Source organism: Carya illinoinensis, chromosome 15 (genome assembly GCF_018687715.1).
Source record: "Carya illinoinensis cultivar Pawnee chromosome 15, C.illinoinensisPawnee_v1, whole genome shotgun sequence".
NCBI lineage: Eukaryota > Viridiplantae > Streptophyta > Magnoliopsida > Fagales > Juglandaceae > Carya > Carya illinoinensis.
Window position 1 is genome coordinate 39,184,841 of NC_056766.1, and position 19,987 is coordinate 39,204,827.

The 19,987-nt window shown below is 32.7% G+C and overlaps 1 protein-coding gene across 1 annotated transcript; it reads right to left on the minus strand.

Moving 5' to 3' along the window:
- Nucleotides 1–465: 465 nt before the first annotated feature.
- LOC122297274 (zinc finger protein SHOOT GRAVITROPISM 5-like) lies at nt 466–3,555 on the minus strand. The gene is made up of 3 exons (XM_043107293.1): nt 3,002–3,555; nt 2,482–2,881; nt 466–1,542 (listed from the first exon to the last, which is right to left on the minus strand). Exons 1-3 carry the CDS (start codon nt 3,105–3,107, stop codon nt 687–689), a joined length of 1,362 nt encoding a protein of 453 aa, XP_042963227.1. The 5' UTR covers nt 3,108–3,555; the 3' UTR covers nt 466–686.
- Nucleotides 3,556–19,987: the final 16,432 nt, after the last annotated feature.

The following is a 19,987-nucleotide window of genomic DNA, read 5'->3' on the forward strand; positions in this document are numbered from 1 at the left end:
TGAGAGGGACGACTGAGTCTGTCTTTAACCCTCTTACAATCGTGGCACTGAAAAACATGGCGCTTTTTTTTTTCACATTTATAAGAATCCCAGAGAAATGCAGTGGAAAAGGACTATCCGATTTCGCCTCCCCCCCCCCCCCCCCCCTCTCTCTCTCTCTCTATATATATATATATACATGTTATTATTTATTGTCGAGACAAATCTTTAATGCTTTGAGGGAGGAAGTGTCATCCCCGTTATCTGACATCTCGGCCAGCAAGGACCACCATATAGTCCAAAGACAAAATCTAACACAACCAAAAGCCCAGGCAAGCAAAAATGAATGTGTCTCAGGTCATTTAATTCAATGAAATAGTCGCAGTTTGAGTTAACCTAGGTAGTAGTGAAGATATCGACTAAATGATCATCTCGAGCTTTGAAACCAGCTATATATATATATAATAATTATCGTGGGATCGAATATAGTTTAATCAAGGAAACACATTATATATACATATATATTTATATATATAATAGTCTGCATTTACCAAATTAATGAACAAATAACAACAGATGAATTTCAAGATACAACGTACACTCTTCTAATCAACCTGAGACAACCACAACTCACTTGGTATATTGGAAGATAGGAGGAAAAAAGTTAACAGAGATTATATGGAAGTAGAGAGAGAGAGAGAGATCATTTATGGGTTAGATGATTTTGCATGATCATGAGTTCGATTGTCGTTCTCTACTTCTCCTTGATCTGTTGTTATGGCAGACGACATGTAACTCAACACCAAAGAGTTCTCATCGGGAGGCACCATTGCAGCTCGGGCTTGAAATTGCAGCTTGCAGGAATGGCAAGTGATTTGGAGAATTGCCGAGTTAACTTGCTTGATTGCATGATTTTTCAGGGCCTGCGCCTTGTCTAATTCACCCTGCGCTTGTTGCCTAAGTTTCTTTGCATTATCAAACTCCTGCACTGCAAGTTCAATCTGTCGTTTTGCTTGCTGTCTAGCCTCTTCGGCATACGCCTTTTCTGCCATGGCTAGCCTTAACTGCTCTCGCGCATGTTCTTTGAGCCTTGAAGCAGCCACCACAGATTTATCACTAGTAACAATATTAATGCTCTCCTTGAACGAGTTTCTATTATTGATGTTGTTGGATTCATTCTTCTCTCCAAATTCACATGACCCAATTGAGAGCTGGAGTTGAGTAGAGTGATTGTGATCATCCCGTTTTGGGGAAACCGAGGAATCAATCATGGGATTCGATGTCGTCGAGAGCTGAAGCTCTAGATTGTGGTAGCTGGGATTCTTCGATGATGAGTTCCCTCCTGCAGTAGTAGGGTTCAAGAACGTGGTTTGATCTGGTGGTACTGTTGGCTTTGGCACTGCTAAAGCACTAGGCCAAGGACCTGTGCTGAAATTGGTCTCACTGGATGGGCTCGGACTTGAGGCCGTTCGAGACAAGCAAGCAGCTGCCTGCAGTGGTTGTGAATCCGGCCGGAGAGGCCCCATGCTACAAGCATCTTGGTGTTCAATGAAACTTTCCACCCTAAAAGCGTTAAAAGAATCATTCAAATAGTAGAATAGATTTCTGTGATCCTACACGTAAAAGGGTGCATGGAAATATTCAAAGGATTTGTTCTGAAAGACTTATAAATTGATTAAGATGATGAATACATATCGAAATCAAGGGAAGGAAGAGATAAAGTCATGAGCATTAGCACGCTAGAGAATAATAAATAAAGAACATAAAACATGCATAAATAAATACTTGGACAAATAACTGACTGGGATTGAAAATGGTAGCTAGCTAGAGGAGGAGAGATTGAATTAAATAATGATATTAAACCTCGTTAATCATTTGAGATACATTCCATATGGTCCATACCATCTGTACTGGAGCGATCCAATGTTGCTTAGACAAATGGGAAGCTGGATATACAGTGTATATATAAAGTAAAATAGTTAACAAATATGGAACTACTGTTTTGGGTGTCGTGGAACCAAAAGGATTTGAAACCCAACAGCGCCCGTGTGACCAACAGAAACTGATCTTTGGGAAATGTGTTCAACTGTCAAGAACAGTTGATAAAAATTGGATTAAGGTTCTATCAGTCAAATCCAAAACTTTATTTAATAATATTTTTCCTTGGTCAAACCCAAGTTAACTGGAGCGATCAATGAAACCCGTGAGGTTCAGCTCATGATCATGGTTTTATAATTATATCCGAAGTATGGAGTGAGAAGCTAGCTAGCCAAAACATAACCCAGAAAATCCAAAATCAAAACACAGATCGAATTTATTTTTTTGTTATTTTGCTTAGACGGCCTGATCATGATAAAGGAGAGACGAATTTGGATATAAACCTTCTGTTTTCTTTTTTGTTCTGAAAGAATGAGTTTTATTAATTCAAAAACCAGTACCGGAAGCTAGGTAATTAGAGATCGAGAGACATGATGATGTGTTTTTGGGATTTTGGAAGAAAACCTTGAGAAAACACGACCGCAATCACAAGAATGACCTCTGGTGCCACAGGTTTTGAGGTGAGCTTTGTAATCCGATTGAACTGCATAACCTTTGGAGCATTTCTCACAGACCCATTGCTTGTGATTGCTATGCTTCCTCCTGAAATGTTTCTTTATCCCAACAAGATCACCCAGAGCATGGCACGGATCATGGTGCAGGCAGCTTGGCTCGGGGCACACGAAAACTCGCTTCCTAACCACTGGATTCTCTCTCTTCAGCAACTTCCATGGCACTTTGTGCCTTCGCCGGTGCATCTGAAGGTTCTGGTCTCTCTGAAATCCCTGGTTACAGATCTCGCAGACATACCGATCCGATTCCAACAGTGTTTTGGGTGATAGAGAAACCACTTCTGCATCTGGATCTATTATATATTGCAAGGATAGAAAATCATCATATATATATATATATACACACACACACGCACAGACACACAGATTAAAACAAACAAGTATGGGGAAGAAGCTGAGAATATTTTCTATACCTGGAGTTCCTGCCGGCCTTCTTTTCCTCTTGTTGTTACTACCGTTTTCTAAGCAAGAAAATGGATCAGAAGAAGGAACTGAGGAAGGAGTGTTGTTTCCTAACATGGGTGGGGAATTCGCACTTCTCTTCTTTGTGTGATTGCTTCAATAATATATGTAAGACTAAGAAGGAAACCGATCCTCTGATCACTTTCTAAATAAAGATTAATGATAGGCAAAAACCAAACGAGAGAGATTGGGTTAGAGAGGTGGCGGTGGGGAGAGAGAAGATACTGCTAAAAGGCTTCCCTAGGCTAGGACACAGAGAGAGAGAGAGAGAGAGGAAGAAGAAAAGCTCCTTCTTTCGGTTTACCTCATCAGCTTTCCTTTTAAATTGGCTTTTAAACTTTCAGCTTTTTTTCATTCAGCTCTTTCTCTCTCTCTCTCTCTGCTTTCTTCCCAACTCTCTTCTTCAGCAGGTATTCTTGTAGAGCCATCCTTATTAAGGTTCTTCAGAAGAGAGAGAGAGAGAGAGAGAGCCAATCACGATGCTTCTAACTTGATCCCACAAGCAGCAAGCAATGGGCTCCAGAAGAAGAAAAACAAAAAAGCCACAAAGAAACAAAAGCACTCTCATAATTCATTACACAGTAAAAAAAATATATAGGTTTTTGCATGCAAAAAAAAAAAAAATACAAGGCCAACCTTCCACAGTGTACACACGTACGTGCAAGTCTCCCTGATCTCTAACACCACCGTTCTCTCTCTCTCTCTCTCTCTCTCTCTCTCTCTCTCTCTCTAATCTTCTAAAAAGATCTTCTAAAACAGTGAGGGGTCGAAGATCTAATTAATTCACTGACCAAACTACCCCTTACTCCGGAACTTATGTACAGAGGCTGATTAATTAAATTTGAAGCAGCCTTTATAAAGGTAAAACTGTGGATGTAAAGTCACCTTCAAGGGTAGAGTGGTCAAAGAAATCATAACTCTCTGTGTGCAAAAGATGCTTGCTTTTTGGTAAACTAGTTGCATCAACACTTACACCAGTACTGATCGATGTTTTTCTTCCCCCTTTTCTTTTTCTTGTTTATTTTTGAAAGTTGGGGGAAGTTAGGGTGAGAAAGATAGCTTAACAGCCAGATAAAAGTGGCATCATTAGTGTCTTAATTTCAAGCTTAAAGGTAAATAAAGTTTATATCACATGTAAAAAAATAATAATAAATATCACTACAAAAAGCCGTTCATCTATGACCAGTTATATATATTATCAAAATGTACTACAAGAAATCAGGTTATTTATAGCAATTTTGCTTAAAATCGTTGCAAAAAAACATTTAAACTATACTCATTTCTAGATATTTTAACTTCATTGCACGTTCGCCACAATTATCACTTCTTTTTCGCTCAAAGCAACGATAAAAAAACTTTCATCTCTTATATTTTCTTTGCAAATAATTCATAACAAATACTCATTTTTTTTCATATTAAATATATAATATAAATATCAACATTTAATTATAAAAAATATTTACTCTATATAAGTTAAAGCATACAATATAAGAATTAGATCATGTTATGTTGCATGTGTGGAAGATTTGTAAAGAACAATAATTTCATTATATAAATATATATATATATATATATATATATATATATATAATAATAATTAACACAACTGCAAAATACACAAATGAGATATATATGAAGTTTGGTAAAGGTCCTATGCCTGGGGATCATAATATATAAGGACATTGAGAAAAAACTTTTCGATAGAGATCAAGATCAGGGGTTCCACAAAATTAAATGGCTCCCACAACCATCTAATCTTTGCATAATTATTAGCAAAAGGCTTTCTTCCATAAACTAAAAGATAAACCCAAGATTATTTGGGCATATATATATATATATATGCACATGTTCATCGTGAAGATTTTTTAAATATGTTTCTTTTTTTCAATTTAACAATGAAATAAAAACAAGATAAATGATAATTATATAATCGTGAATACGCAAGCGCTACATAATCATTTTAAAAAAAATGAATAAATATGAAATCTATATGAAAAAAATTAATTTTTTAATAATAAATCTTATTCTTTTTCAAAACGACTGTACAGCACTTACATATTCGATAACTGTATCTAATATTACTCATAAAACAATCTTATACCATCTATCTTATTTACAACAAATAGTATTATAAACCAAATTAAGGGCACCAAAACTTAGCTAGCTATCTAGCTAGCTAGATGCTTGTTGCCTTATATTAGGCTTTTTTTCTTGTCGTTCTTTTTTCTTGCTAGAGGGGGTCCCCTTGGGTTGGTACTTAGTTTCTGATGTGTTTTTTTTTTTTCCTTTCAAAGATGAAATGGAGATTGGTCTATTCCTAGGAATTGTATACAAAATGAACAAATCAAAAGTGACAATTACAATTGGACAATGAATTTACAGTAGTACTACTTCCAAAGACAAAAAAGTACAGCTAGAACTAATTAACTATGTCATCATTAATACCTAATTAATAGGTATATATAAATGGATCCCATTATATTCAATGCTGAGTTGAGTAAACTATTTTGAGATGCACGCGATCTACGTACCCAAACTCGACACGATTGTCTAATATATAGCTAATTATATATATACATATATATATAAGATTTACAAGTTTTGACAACGCAAGTAAAACAAGATTATTGCCTATTTCATGTATAGAAGTTACATGATCTGTAGTTATGTTAATTGAAGTACTTGACATTAGTCGAAAAGCCATAGAAATCTTATATCACTATAAAGTAAACGGGTTTTTGCGGCTAAAAGTATAATTTTATCGAATATAGTCTTTTTAATTATAAAATTTTAGCCGTAAAAACTCATTTATCTTTTAACGTATAAAAAGCAAATATAAATCTCGAAATCTTACCGGACAAAAAGCTGAAAGCCAAGAAAATAAAGGGTAAGGAATTAATTAAGAAACGATGAATTGTAGAGAGAGAGAGAGATGAGAAGTACCAGATCATGGGTAGATTACATTAAATTTATTTTATAATAAAAATAATTTTATAATTTAATTATTATATTACATCAAGTTAAATATATTAATTTATAAATTTATTTTTATGAGTTCTCTTTATATAAATTAAAATATTTTAATTTTACATACTTATAGCATGGATGAGATGACGTAATACTGTAGTAGTACTGTATATATTAGCATGCCATTATAATTCCAAGCATGAGCTGCAGGTTATAATTCATTATTATTGAAACTTGTAATTAATTAAGATGCAATGGGTGGGTAGTACGTACTGATCTCTTTGTACATCTAATTACATCTGCATTAATTGTGGCCAGATAATCATAAATTAAATCAACTTAATTTATTATATGTATCATACATACGTATACATGTATATATATATAGAAAAAATCTTCTTATAAATATATTTTATGCACAAATTAACGTACAGATATTGACATATAAAATAATAAGAAATTTTTTTATTTTTTTCAAATTTTTTTTATATTTTATATATATATATATATGAAAAATGATATTTACAGTCGTAATTATACCCATACAATCTTTTTAAAAAAAATAAATTAATATGAAACTCAGTCACATGAAAATAAAATTAATTTTTTAATCATAAATTTTATTTTTTTTTAAATAATTATTTGATATTTACATACTTTATAACTATATATAATATTATATATATATATATATGTTTGCAAAGTACTTAAACAATCGGATACCAAAATTCGTCAGCTATTATACGTACGTACGTCATGTGTAATTAATTGGCACCGCTTAAAAGATTAATTACGTACTTTGTACTTGATGTAATGCAGATCAAGTAGTACGCAGTACCGGCCGATTCCTAGCTAGCAGCTACATGATGAATGCTGGGCTGCAGCAATATCCATCAGGCTCATGAAACATTATTTGCCATTAATATTAATGCTGACGATAGATATTCAAAGTAATGAGGAGATCAGCTGAAGAATCTAAGATCGATATACGAAGGAGATAGAGAAATATTAATAATTAAACTCCCGATCGACGACATTACTTCAAACATCTGACCTAGCTCCTCCAGTTTGGTGGCTGCCGGATTCAAAAAAGTAAAAAAGAACATGATGGGACCCCCCTTACCATAATTTTCACCACCCTTATATTTATTATAATGATCTAATCTATAATATATTATTATTTTTAAGATTAATTAAGATGAAAGCTAGCTAGCTCTTGTTATCGATGATCGATGATCGATGATCGATCTGCAGGCGGCCCCATGGATGCAATACTTTGATAGGTTTTGATGTAGTTAGGTTGATGATGATGATGATTCAGATCATAATAAATGGTTATAAATATTATATATATGTCGAAGTTATTAGGTCAAGTTTGAAGACAGAAGTACTTGGGGAAGATGACCATGATGATGGCAAAGGACATATTTTCATTTATTAAGTCACTTGATGATCAGATGTTGTGTTTGAGAATCCGACTGATCCCATCATCCCCGGCCGGCCCCATGCAATATTCTTGCTACATATTAATTAACATTTAATACCTACTTAATTAACTGGCTAGGCAGGCAGCTGGTTTTTCTTTGTTTTTTTCTCTCTCTCTCTTAATATTTTGATCTTCTTTAAATATTCATTACTCTTTTTAAGTACTTTAGATATAATATCTCCCTCCTTGAGCTTTTAGAGGATGAAAATAATGGCTTAGAATTAAGCTGACAAGTGCATGTCAAGCCCCTTAAATATATGTTTTAATCATAGTTAAGTTTAAGTTTGATAATGATATAAATAGGTTCGACTCAAAACAAGTTGATTAGTTAAATTACGATTAATAACTGATCAATAACGGATTAATCTGCTTACCTTTAAATTAATTTATTTAAATTTTATTTCAAGCTAACAATTTTATTATTGTTGGGTTGTAATTCTGGTATTCTTTTATATACTTATGTTCTAATTATTGGGATTGTAATTTTCAACATATGTTCATATTTGTTATTGTTGGGTTCATAATATTAATTTTATTATAAGTTAAAAGTAAAAATTAAGATTTCTGCCTTGTGATACTATAAATATATATTTAATGAACAATTTAGTACGTTATAAGTGTTCTATACAACGAGATTTTGCCCCTAAAACGTCTTTTGTGATTTCTCAATATAATAAAATCATCTGTAACTTTGTGGACATAAACACATTTTCAAAACACGTTAATCTTATATCATGTAATTGATTTGCTTGTGTTTTACTTTCACTTATTTGTCATCGTAGTTACATATGTACCTTGGTTAAAATAATTTACAAGTAATGCGGGAAGAGTACTAATATCATGACCTAATATTGACATTCCATTAATATATACATATCATGTACATATTATATAGTGGGGATCGATCAGTGCTAACAAAATATCGAATGGTTACAACGATTTTTCTAGTTCTGAAAAAGTTGAACCAGAAAAATCGATCGGTACATATATATTGTATTGGATTTTGTATTTAAATAATGATTAGGTAACAATTAGATTTAAATAAATTAAAAATTAGAAAGTGTTATAATGTATTTGTGTGATCTTCAAGAATAAATTAAAGTTATGAAATATTTTCATATTTACCAAACATACCCTTAATTAATATCTTAACACCTAATCCTTTTTTTTTTTTAATCATGTCTGTCGTATATATATACATATATACATATATGCAGTACTTAAATGTGACTGGTAAAGCTCTCCAGCACTCATGCTGATCCTGATCTATCTCTTCAACAAATACGTCAAGTTGCCATGCATGCAATATTTGATAATTAAGTTAGGCCGATCGATGATGATGATGATCACGAGGAGGAGCTTGCTAGCTTCTGATCCTCTCTTAAATAAAAGTACGAGTTTTTATCGGACAGAAGTACTACTGCATGCATGGAGCCCGCATGTTTTCAAAATAATACCCGGCCAGGTTTTATATAAATAAAACAATATATATATTTATATAAATATAGAAATGATATATATTCATAATTTTAGAATATGTAAATTATTTATTTTTTAAAAAAAATGTAATTATTATTTTTAATGATGAGCTTCACTTTTTTTTTAAATAATTTGCAGTTAAAACTGGTAAATTTTAAGACTGTTTTTAATATTATTCTTATAAATAAAAAGTAATATATATATATATATATATATATATATATATAAAATATATATTGGCTACTGCATGATCAGATATACGGATATGGACCATGGAGATAGGGTATGAATGTTGGGTGAATAATGGTATTTCTGGCAGCCAAATAATTTCATTGTAGATAGGGCATAGGTCATGGGGCCCCAGCATTGACATCACACTATTCCCCGATGCCCTTGTCCATGTCCTTTTTATTTTTTAATTATTTTTTTAATTAATTTTGTTTCTATATATTCGTATTTATATGGCTCATATATGGCTATTATGAAACAAACAAACAAACATCATACTGCACGGAACCTCTTAGCTCCCTGTCTCTCTCTCTCTCTCCCTGTCTCTCTCTAACATGAATGATTTAGATCAAAAACATTACCACACACGAGTCTAATTTAGTCAAGGTAAGAAAATTAAAAAATAAAAATAAAAACATTTGTTTGTTTATGGGAACGTGTATATATAGTAGTAGTACTGTACATGATTTAGATATATGTAGATGTATGTATATGTGTTTACATCGAAAAACTATATATATATATACATGACGACCGGATCAGGATCATATGTCGACAAATATATTAATTATGAAGGCCACACGAGGATGTTAGGTGGAATAATAGACTTGTTTTTGTTCCAAGAGGAAATTATAAAAATATCTAGTCGGTGAAATATTGGAGCTGGCGGCCGATCCATCCATCGTCGCCTCCAGCTCGTCGGTCATAGGCAAGCCGATCGATGAATATCATATAGAAGATCAAAATATCAAACACGTTCTCACACACATAGATATATATATATATATGTTTTCGATTTCATGCATGCAAAGTTTAACATGATTTTATTAATAATTAATTTTCAGGTCTAATATTCTGATATAATTCCTAACTTATTAAATCATAACCTGTTAAGATTTTCAATAGTACTTGTGGCGCATGAGCTCTAGCTCTGATAATCACACAAATTAAATAAAAAAAAAAAACTATCTATATATATATACTTAATAGGGATGGTCAGTAGGACCCGCACCCAGCTATCCCGCCCTCGTCCACCCTATCCCTGCATGGGCGGGACCGGGCCGGGTGTGAATAAGGATCGATCCCATCCCACCCATGCAAGTAGCACCTTAATGTTTAATTGTGGTGCCACGATAACAAAAAAACAAGAAGAAAAAAAAAAAAGCAAAAAAAACAACAAAACTTGTGGTACTACTCGATCGAAGCTGGCTTGGTAGCTCGCATGCATATATGGACTGGATTTTCTTGTCCTGGCATCTCCCTTTTTCATCATTCCATGAATATATGATATAAAAAAAAGCATATAAAAAATTAAGAAAAAGGAGAGACAAAACTCGAATCTTCCAAACATATTTACAAGGTATTAATAATGTTGCAGCTTTAATTTGTCCGGCCGTGGACAACAATATATTTAGCCAGAGTCACAGTCTGTAAAAGCAGCTAGCTAGGTTTTGACGACTTTTGATATTGTTATTATAAAGTTAGGAGGAGGAGCTTGCATTTACTGCATACATACATATATATATATATATATAATATGATATATATATGTATGGATCCGATCGACTCATTATCAATGATCTTTATCTGTGTGCAGTGTGATCTCCAAAAGCTAGCTGTTTTCACATTAATTAACCTGTAATTGATAAAAATGAAAACTCTTTTTTTAATTAATTAATTAATGTCACACGTGAGACTGTAGCTTGGATTACCGACACCATTAATGGATCTTTTTTAAGGGTGCATGGAAACTGGGGGAGGGGTGGGGATATTTGAGCTTTCCGAGCTTACTTTTTCTCACACCTTCTCAGACCACTTGATCCCAAAAAAGTTTCAGTCTGCATATTATTATCATTATTATTATAGACATACGTATATATATATATATATACAAAGCCTCGTGTGAAAATCATTACATCACGCTACCTAGCTAGCTAGCTAGCCACCAGCCATACATATATATATAATCAAGAATATTTATTGCTTTTGCTGTATTATAAGCTAAGCAGATCGATAGCAGAAATAGTACTGCTCGCTTTTTTCATCCTCCATAAATATATAGCATTAATAATCTTGTTTTGCTAACCATATAAGATAAATTTCCATGAACGATCTTCAAATATTTGCTTTTTATAACTTGTTTATATGTATGACGTCTTCTGCATTAATTAGTATAGAAAATCATGTATTCATGTCTTGGATTTTCTTTTGCAGTAACGAATGACTCATCATGTAGGATAGATTATGTGTTCATCTGCAGAAAAGAAAGTGTGTGTATATATATATAATTATGATCTGGAGATTGATATATATCATGGAGATCAAAGAATTACGAAGAGGTTAAGATCATTCTGATCTCTCGCTCGAAATTCTTCATAGTGGTGTGATCATGTGCAGAAAAATTCATGATGAAATGAGTGAATGATCTGAAGATTAGAATGATAGCAGATCTTAAGAAGTTTTTGAGTCCGTTCAAGTGAATATCAAATCACACAGAAAATCAATACCCACTTTTGTTTTTTCTTTTGAAAATAATAATAATAATAATGATGCACTTTTGTTGTGGTGCTGCAGGTGCCAGAGTCCACATGCTTTGATGCTATCATGCCTTTGACTAGTGTTGGGGGAGGACAACATGATCATGAAATATTAGATCCTTGGAAATTAAAGAGATCGATCAGATATATATATATATATATGTATGATCAACAATATATAATTTTAATTAGTTAATTACAAGATATAAGATAAATACTAATAAAAATTTTATGTTAATCACTTTTGTATATTCTTTGCGTACTTCACTAATGTGATAATTGGTTGTCACTTTTTTTAATATAAAATAATTTTTCTGATCAATCACATAAATAGAATGGACAAAGAGTACGCAAAAATGATTGTATATAACAAAACTCGAATACTAATATTGCTAATAAAGAACTATGAGATAGAAAGACAAGAAGTTAATCCCATGCACTAATTCTAATCTGCATATACCCTTTATTGCTTATTTTCTTTGAAATTTATATTTCACTCACAATTATAATTTTATTCTATCTTTTTTTCTTTTAGATCCCTTATAATATTATCTTCTTTATTTTATTTCTTTGTATCACTTGGGAAGATCTTTTTTCAATTCCATGTTGGATATTCTTATTCTTCGCCCCAAGTTCTAATTGAAATATTGGAATTAAGTCTAATTGGCTCAAGTGATCGTGCATGGAATTCGATTGAGATCAAATGCAAAAACATATTGGCCTATCAATTCAACATAATGAAACTTAATAATAATTGTTCAAATAAAATTATTTTCCATTATTCTTGAGTGTAGTGATCTCGATGCAAGCCATGATCAAGAAAAAAAAAATGACTCTTTTTATATTAAGATGTGCTTTAAAAAATGATTTTTTTATATTGAGACATATCTAATTATTTCTAAATTAAAAAGACCTATCTCATTTTTTGGCCTTAATTAGGTTACAAACATAATGATACACTTTAACTAAGAACTCCAATTAAAACTTTGACTAGTTCTTTTAGTACAAGTAAGAAGCTCGATCACATATGACTGAACGCACATTTTCTTAAAATATGGCTACATTATCATTGCTAGAGATTAATAACTTGGTTACAAGGATTTTTTTGAAGGAAAATGACAATATCCTGATTTTATCGACCATTTAGGTATGTTGATATGCTTCCTAAATATTAATCAAGTGCATTATTAAACATTGCTCAATTAAGTTCATTTCCAATATGATAATGCTATGAATTGTTCCTTGCTTATTATTACTTTTTTTTTCATGTTAGTCCCATTGTTTATGTATGATCTCTTACATGATTTTGAGTCCATAGCCCTCTCTTTTCTTTGTATCAAAAACTCATAATTCAATATTTTCCCCGCATTACATCCATATCGTTTCGAGTTAATTGTGTGTATTTCCCCTCAATTATCTTAAATTTGCTTTTGAGATTCATGATATATAGATAATATTGGGGATTATCTTGCAACATATATAGTGTATATATATATGATATTTAAATAATCGAAATGCATGAAATATAGTCACTATTGAATAGGTTATATTTTCATGACTTGTATAAAATATTCCATATAACTTCACATGAGTACTACTTGTGTGATACACATGTACATTAATGAAAAATTGACCAAATAAATCTCTAAATGATAAGGAGATCATCCAAATTAGTAGTAATCATGAAAAACAAATATTTGGTTCATGAATTAATATATATATATATATATATATATATATATATATATATTTGGATCGATATATATTCAATTTAGATATGATTTAATAGACAGAATTTTGGTTCTTGACATCATGATCATGGACGAATTGAAAAGACTGTCATCATGGGCTGGTATTGTCCCATTTTCGCTAACATATATAGAGACAAAAGCCACTAGATTCCTTCCACGTAACAGCCGTCAAAAACACTAGGCATCTGAACCACTATATACTTGGGACCCACGTACAAGGGTTACTGTGTCCAGCTGTCAGCATCATAGAGAAGGACATCTTGAGTAGGCCAAAGAGTTTTCTCGCCCTCACTCTTGGCTATACGTAGGGTGATCCGACTAATCAATTAAGCACAGTCAAGATAGCCCACAAGAGTCTTCCAAGGACCCCACCGTCCGATTTCTTATATTTTCACTCACGAAACCTTTACTTCCTTGGCGTCTTCTTATGCATTTAGAAGTTTCCCTTGTCATTTTCGTCCTAACATTTTTTATTTGGCTTGGGATTAAACACATGACTGCATGCATGCATGAGTTGTTGATCCAACAAATCCAAAGGAAAAACTACAAAAGTCATTGATTTGCTAAGAAAATGATAGAGATTAAAACTAGTACGTACTATTCGTGACATTGCATTATTAATTGCATATATGCTTTCAAGTTCCCCATTCCTTTACCCTCTTTTTCATTCGTTTCATTTGTCCAGCTTCTACATTCTTTTGGCAATAATTTCTTGGCTGCCAATAGGGTTGATGAAGACTCTTGCTGAAGTGTAGCTTTCATTTCGGTAACAAACAAGGGTTAGCGGCTGGCCTAGCTAGTCATCATGATAATGCATGCACGCACTTGGATGTGATTCCCTAACTTTGTGACCGACTAATATTGCTGCAGGTTACTGTTATTCAGAAACAATAAATAATGAATACTTTTTCAAGCTTTTTGTGTTGTTCATCTCAATATATAGGAGAGGTAGACCCCCCCCCAATGAGTAATCAGTACTGCTTATGGAAATCGATCATATACGTACCCTGTTACATATTATATATGGACATGTCTATGCTGATCATGAGTTAGGGAGTAGATTAATTTAAGGATATTTTGGCTTCCTTTTTCTCCCCCACAACCAATTATTAGGAGCTAATGATCGATCGATGTTGGGAAATGGATATATTAATTTCACCTTAGCATGCCTTTGATCTACAGACAATTAATGGAATTTAGAGATGATCTATGGTATGCTGATAGAACTAAGATATTGAAATAAAAGACTCAAAAAGACTCGAACCCCATCAGGGAATAATTAAGATGGACGCTGAAAGGAATATTACATCCTCATCATGATATATAGATCAAGAATATATATTCAGAGATCTTCTTTTTAATTTACACAATAATTAATTGAGAGTATGGTTGTATATTCTTGATCATCATATAAATATAATCACTGGCTAAAAGATAAGACCAGAAAATATACGCATGGAGAAATATGGGGATGGGTGGGGTATGGAGTTTGGTGGGGTAGGTCCGGGAGATCAGAGGGATCACAGAAGCTTGTGGAATATTGAAATAACGTACAGTAGTAGTCCAGAACATAAATATTCTTAAATTGTCTTGTCTCAAAGGGCCCTAGATCTACATGAGTCTTAAACATTATTAATTCAGGTATATATGTGTATGATATCATTGTTTTCTCTTGGAAGTATGTCCTGATTGAAGCCATATATATGTGTCTTTCTCATGTTGTCATGTTGATAATTAAATCCTCTGCCTTCTCTGCTTGCTGGCCTTCTCCTAGCTTTTCCCTGCTCTTTGTTTGTATCTTAGTACTTGTATTATTAAATCATGGACAAATATAAGATCTCTCTCTCTCTCTCTGATTATTCTCTTGTCAATAACCCTTCAACATATCAATGTCTTTGAACAGATTATATATATTATATATTCCACAGGACAATTAAACATCTCTCGTTCATTATTATATCGAACAACCTATGTCGACAGTGGCTATAGGAAAGGAGGTGTGAGATGTTGGGTATGGCCATCATGTACTTGATCATGTTCTGTATATATATGTCATATATATATATATGATCACTTGATGCCATTACCTGCGGGTAGATCAATAGAATAGTACTTATTACACATTACAACCATGCACACATGATGATGATGGAAAGCACGACGTACAAAAGCTAGCTAATTAAGACTGATCACGAGTAGGCCGGTTTGTTTCCCTTTAATTAGCCAGCTTTCTTTTCCCTTTTTATTTTAATTATTTTTTGTACATGTTTTTTTGTTTTTTACCCAGTAATTGTACATATAATTAATGATATTTCTTAAATTATTTCTTTATTGAGTGAAGGTATATATATATATGATCAAGAGCAGATACGAGCTGCTGGAAGTTGGAACATATATATATATTATAAATCCTTGCATTGCACTCAACATGGAAGGTTCAAGGAACCTTCATGACTTTCCCGGAGTCATGTGGAAACTAGTTGGCTAGTTGCATTCAATTTTTCTTTTTCTTTTTTGTTCTCTTTCAAATGGAGAAATTAATATATATCCCATTAATTAATTCCCTTGGAATTTGCTGAAGTTGACGTTAGGATATTTGGCATTTCATTTGAAATGGAAAATTAATACCCATTCTTATTTAGCATAAAAATGAGCTATTAGGGTTATTAAATTTCTTAGTACTAGATTGATAATTAAATCATCAAAATATCTCATGCTGCATGTTTTGCATTCCATGAATAATGTTATGAGATCAGGATCCTTGATCTGATGTGAGAAATATTTTAGTATATTAATTAATCAAAATAAACTTATAAATTGACGTAACTTAATACAATATATTAGACGGTAAATTAGATCTAACAACTCGTATTAATTTATAAATTTATTAATTTTATGTAAATCCTTATTTTGTAATGCCAGCACATAGCTAGCACTACTCAATACACACACACACACACATATATATATATATATATATATATATATATATATATATCTTCCTTTTTTTAAATATCATTTCTCATTAGAAAAGGTGAACTAGCAAATTAACAAAGACCAAGAATATTAATTACCAGTACTAGGTACAAGGAAACGTACTAAGGAAATTGAAAAGATATCATAATTATGTTGGTACTGATCTGAAGAAGATGGCGTGCCCCATTTCACAATCCACATCATGGGGTTCCAAACTCATTAGAGCCTAGAGGGATCCCACACCACATGACACTTTACATGTTAAAAAGTTATTTTTATGTTTTTTAATTTAAATTTAATTTTATTCTTGTTAAACTAATTGAGTTGTTCTATTTATCATCTATACATCACGTGATATTTGTTATAAGAAAAATGAAGAAAAAATAAATATAATGTGCGTTGTGTGATGATGATAAGTAGAATTATTTTAAAACACCCAACATTATTATTGATCAATCGATCAGATATTTTTTTGTCTGAACTTTGATCATAGGAGCCGCGCGCGAATGTACATATATATGTACGTGTGTACTTGTCAATCTGGTTAATTTACTTGTTAAGAAAAACTTTTCTTGGGGGGTCTCTTTTGAATTGTATTCAATTAATAGATTATATGGAGAACAATAATATTGTTGTGTGTGTGAGAGAGATCGATAAGAGAGAGTGATTAGTAAGAATGCATGTCGGTACTACAAGGAAACTGTTTATTTGTAGTCCCTTTTTCTTTTTCTTTTTATCAAAATAAGTCTATTCTTATCACAAATAATCTGATAATGAGCGGAAACTGTCCGGCCAAGCCCTAGCTACCTATATTTATTTGTTATTGCCTGCACGAATTATCAATTTGCATGCAGTTATGGAAATATTTTGTCCACAATAAATGAAATAATTTTTCTCTAATGACAAAAACAATAGTAATGTTCTCAAAGAACTGCAAAAAGGATCATGATTTTGGTATGAAAGTTGTTTAAGGGGTTTGATCTGGTAGGTACTTTGAATATGCACCAATATCCTTGCCATACCAAGTCACCATGACCAACATTAATTAATGTACAAAAAAAAAAATTTTTAAAAAAAAAGTTGCTTTTGAAAGTGGAATTTTGTGAATAACTCTCATTTAATAAGAACATGAACACACACACACACACGAGATTTATATATAATTCTTAAATATATATATATATATATATATGCTAGTAGTGCATACATAATTAGTAGGCCATATTGATTCTAAAATGTTATGTACGTTCCCCAGCCAAGACCCACATACTCACAGTACTATATAGCACTACTGCGGGGAACTGGCATGGGGCATGCAGACAAGCAGAAGGAGATTGAGTGCAAACAGATCATCCATATAGGTATAAACACACACTAGGGTTACAAAGATAAGCTTATATATATAAAATGAATATCAGTAAATTCACCCTTAATGATGGAGATGAGCCAAACAAGAAAGAGACCGAGATATCAATCAAAAAGATTTCGTGAATTCTTTGGAAAGGTTTGTCATTTCCTAACCAAACCAGATGATCATATATCATGCAGAAGTGCATGGTTTTGGTCATGAGTAATTTGGTTCCTTAAAAACTTTGCTTTTTTCCATGCCAAAGCTGATATATACACATGAAAATCCATGATCTCTTTGATTATCTTGCATGCTGATGATCTCTCACACATGCACCCACAAGATTCCCGGCCTATATTATATTGATCTTCTCCAATGAGGAACACTAAAAAAATAAATGTTGGGACGTTAAAGTACTACATGAATTATATATGTATGTAGTAGGACAGGGCAGCGTGGGTTGTTCTCTGCTTTATTTTCCTCTCTTTCTCTCTTCTTTTCATCCCTTTTCTCTTTATCTTTTTGGTACCCTTTTACGGGAGAGAGATGACGACCTTTTTAGTCTCCATGTGCCTCTCCATCACCTTCATAACACAAGGTAGTGGATCATCTCACATGAAAGACAAACAGTACCTAAAAAGTATGGAGATAACTTCCCCAAGGAGTGCACGAAACACTCAGATAAAATGGAGGTTGAGAGAATATGTTATACATCTCTTTGAGATCACACGTGTCGCTCCTCAGTGCCAAAAGCATAAAACTTGCATGCTTTCTATGGTCGTGAGGCATTTTAAAGAAAGTAAAAAACAAAAAGAGTCCAAAAAGAAGCCATAAGTGCTAACATGTCACATACACTAGAAAGAATAAAGATAATAAAGGTGTTATTTACAACAAAAAAGCTTCCATGAATTGACACATGCTTTGCAGGGAAGGATCTATAAAGAGCTTGGATCAACTGTTATACACACACACATATATATATATACATGTTTAATTTAATTTTTCTTTTTCTTTTTCTTTTCTCTTTCCTGGGTTCAGAAAATATATATATATATATGTTAAGTAATGAGAAAAAGTTTGTCCAACAAACCCTAATCATCAATTGGGATGTTGGGCCCGGCCTTCTTTTATCCACAGCTCTCATAATAATTTTCTCAGCTTCCAAAGTAGAATAGTGATATCTCAAGAAACAAACCATGTGAGTGGGGGAGACTTATCTTCAAATCCAAAAAGAGAAGTTTGCATGCCCTGTGCAAAGTCCGAAAGTCAAAGCATCAAATTCAAAAGATCAAAAAGCCCCTCTTTTTTATATAACCAAAAACAAAAAAAACAAAAACAAACAAGCACATATCGATCCAATTAGACATTGCAGCCTTCGTTGCACGTAAATAGTAAAAACAAGAAGGAAACAGGCATGGACAGCTTGGTTCTAGGGTCATAAATTAACGTGGGAGATTTTGGTCGTTTCTTTATATTCATTGGAGTAACATGTATTTATTTTTTGACATCCCCAAACAGGGAATTGATTTCAAAGTTTAGCTAGCTTCATGTACGTACTACATGGCAGCTTAATTTGAGCATCATGCACGCGTGCACAACATATCCATGACAATTGATAAATACATACCCTCTCTCTCTCTCTCTCTCTCTCTAACTGCATGTTAGAGATGGAAACACTAGTTTGCCAATGCCTCGAGTGTATTGCATATATTGTCAGAGCTCACTGGATCAGAGATTCGTACAGATAATTCATGAAACGGGTATTTTTTGCGTATAGTGATCGTAAACTACTTTATTTGATGGTGTGGTGGGGGGGAGGATAGGTGTGATAGCTACCAGAGATATTATAGCAATACCAAATCTCTAGCACTTCCCATATGAATCATGAAGCCCTGATTTAAACCTTTGTCCCACCTCCTGGCCTTCTAATTATTACTCCTCATTTTAAGGACCACTACTTCAGCAAACAGCTTCATGTTGACCATGAATAACTTTCATAACCTACTCTCTCTCTCTCTCTAGTCTGTAAATGTGGTCATAAGAAAAATAAAAAAGATATTTCCAAGATCAAACAAAGAACAAATAAAGATGATCTTTGCGGCTTAGTCTTTCATGATCTGATCATCTCGATGCTTCTTAATATGATAACGTGATAATATATAACA

Coding starts and splice junctions, on each gene's coding strand:
- LOC122297274 (XM_043107293.1), bottom strand. CDS start 3,107: ATGTTAGGAAACAACACTCCTTCCTCAGTTCCTTCTTCTGATCCATTT. Junction 2,882..3,001: donor AAGGCCGGCAGGAACTCCAG/GTATAGAAAATA, acceptor AATATATAATAG/ATCCAGATGCAGAAGTGGTT. Junction 1,543..2,481: donor TGCGGTCGTGTTTTCTCAAG/GTTTTCTTCCAA, acceptor TAACGCTTTTAG/GGTGGAAAGTTTCATTGAAC.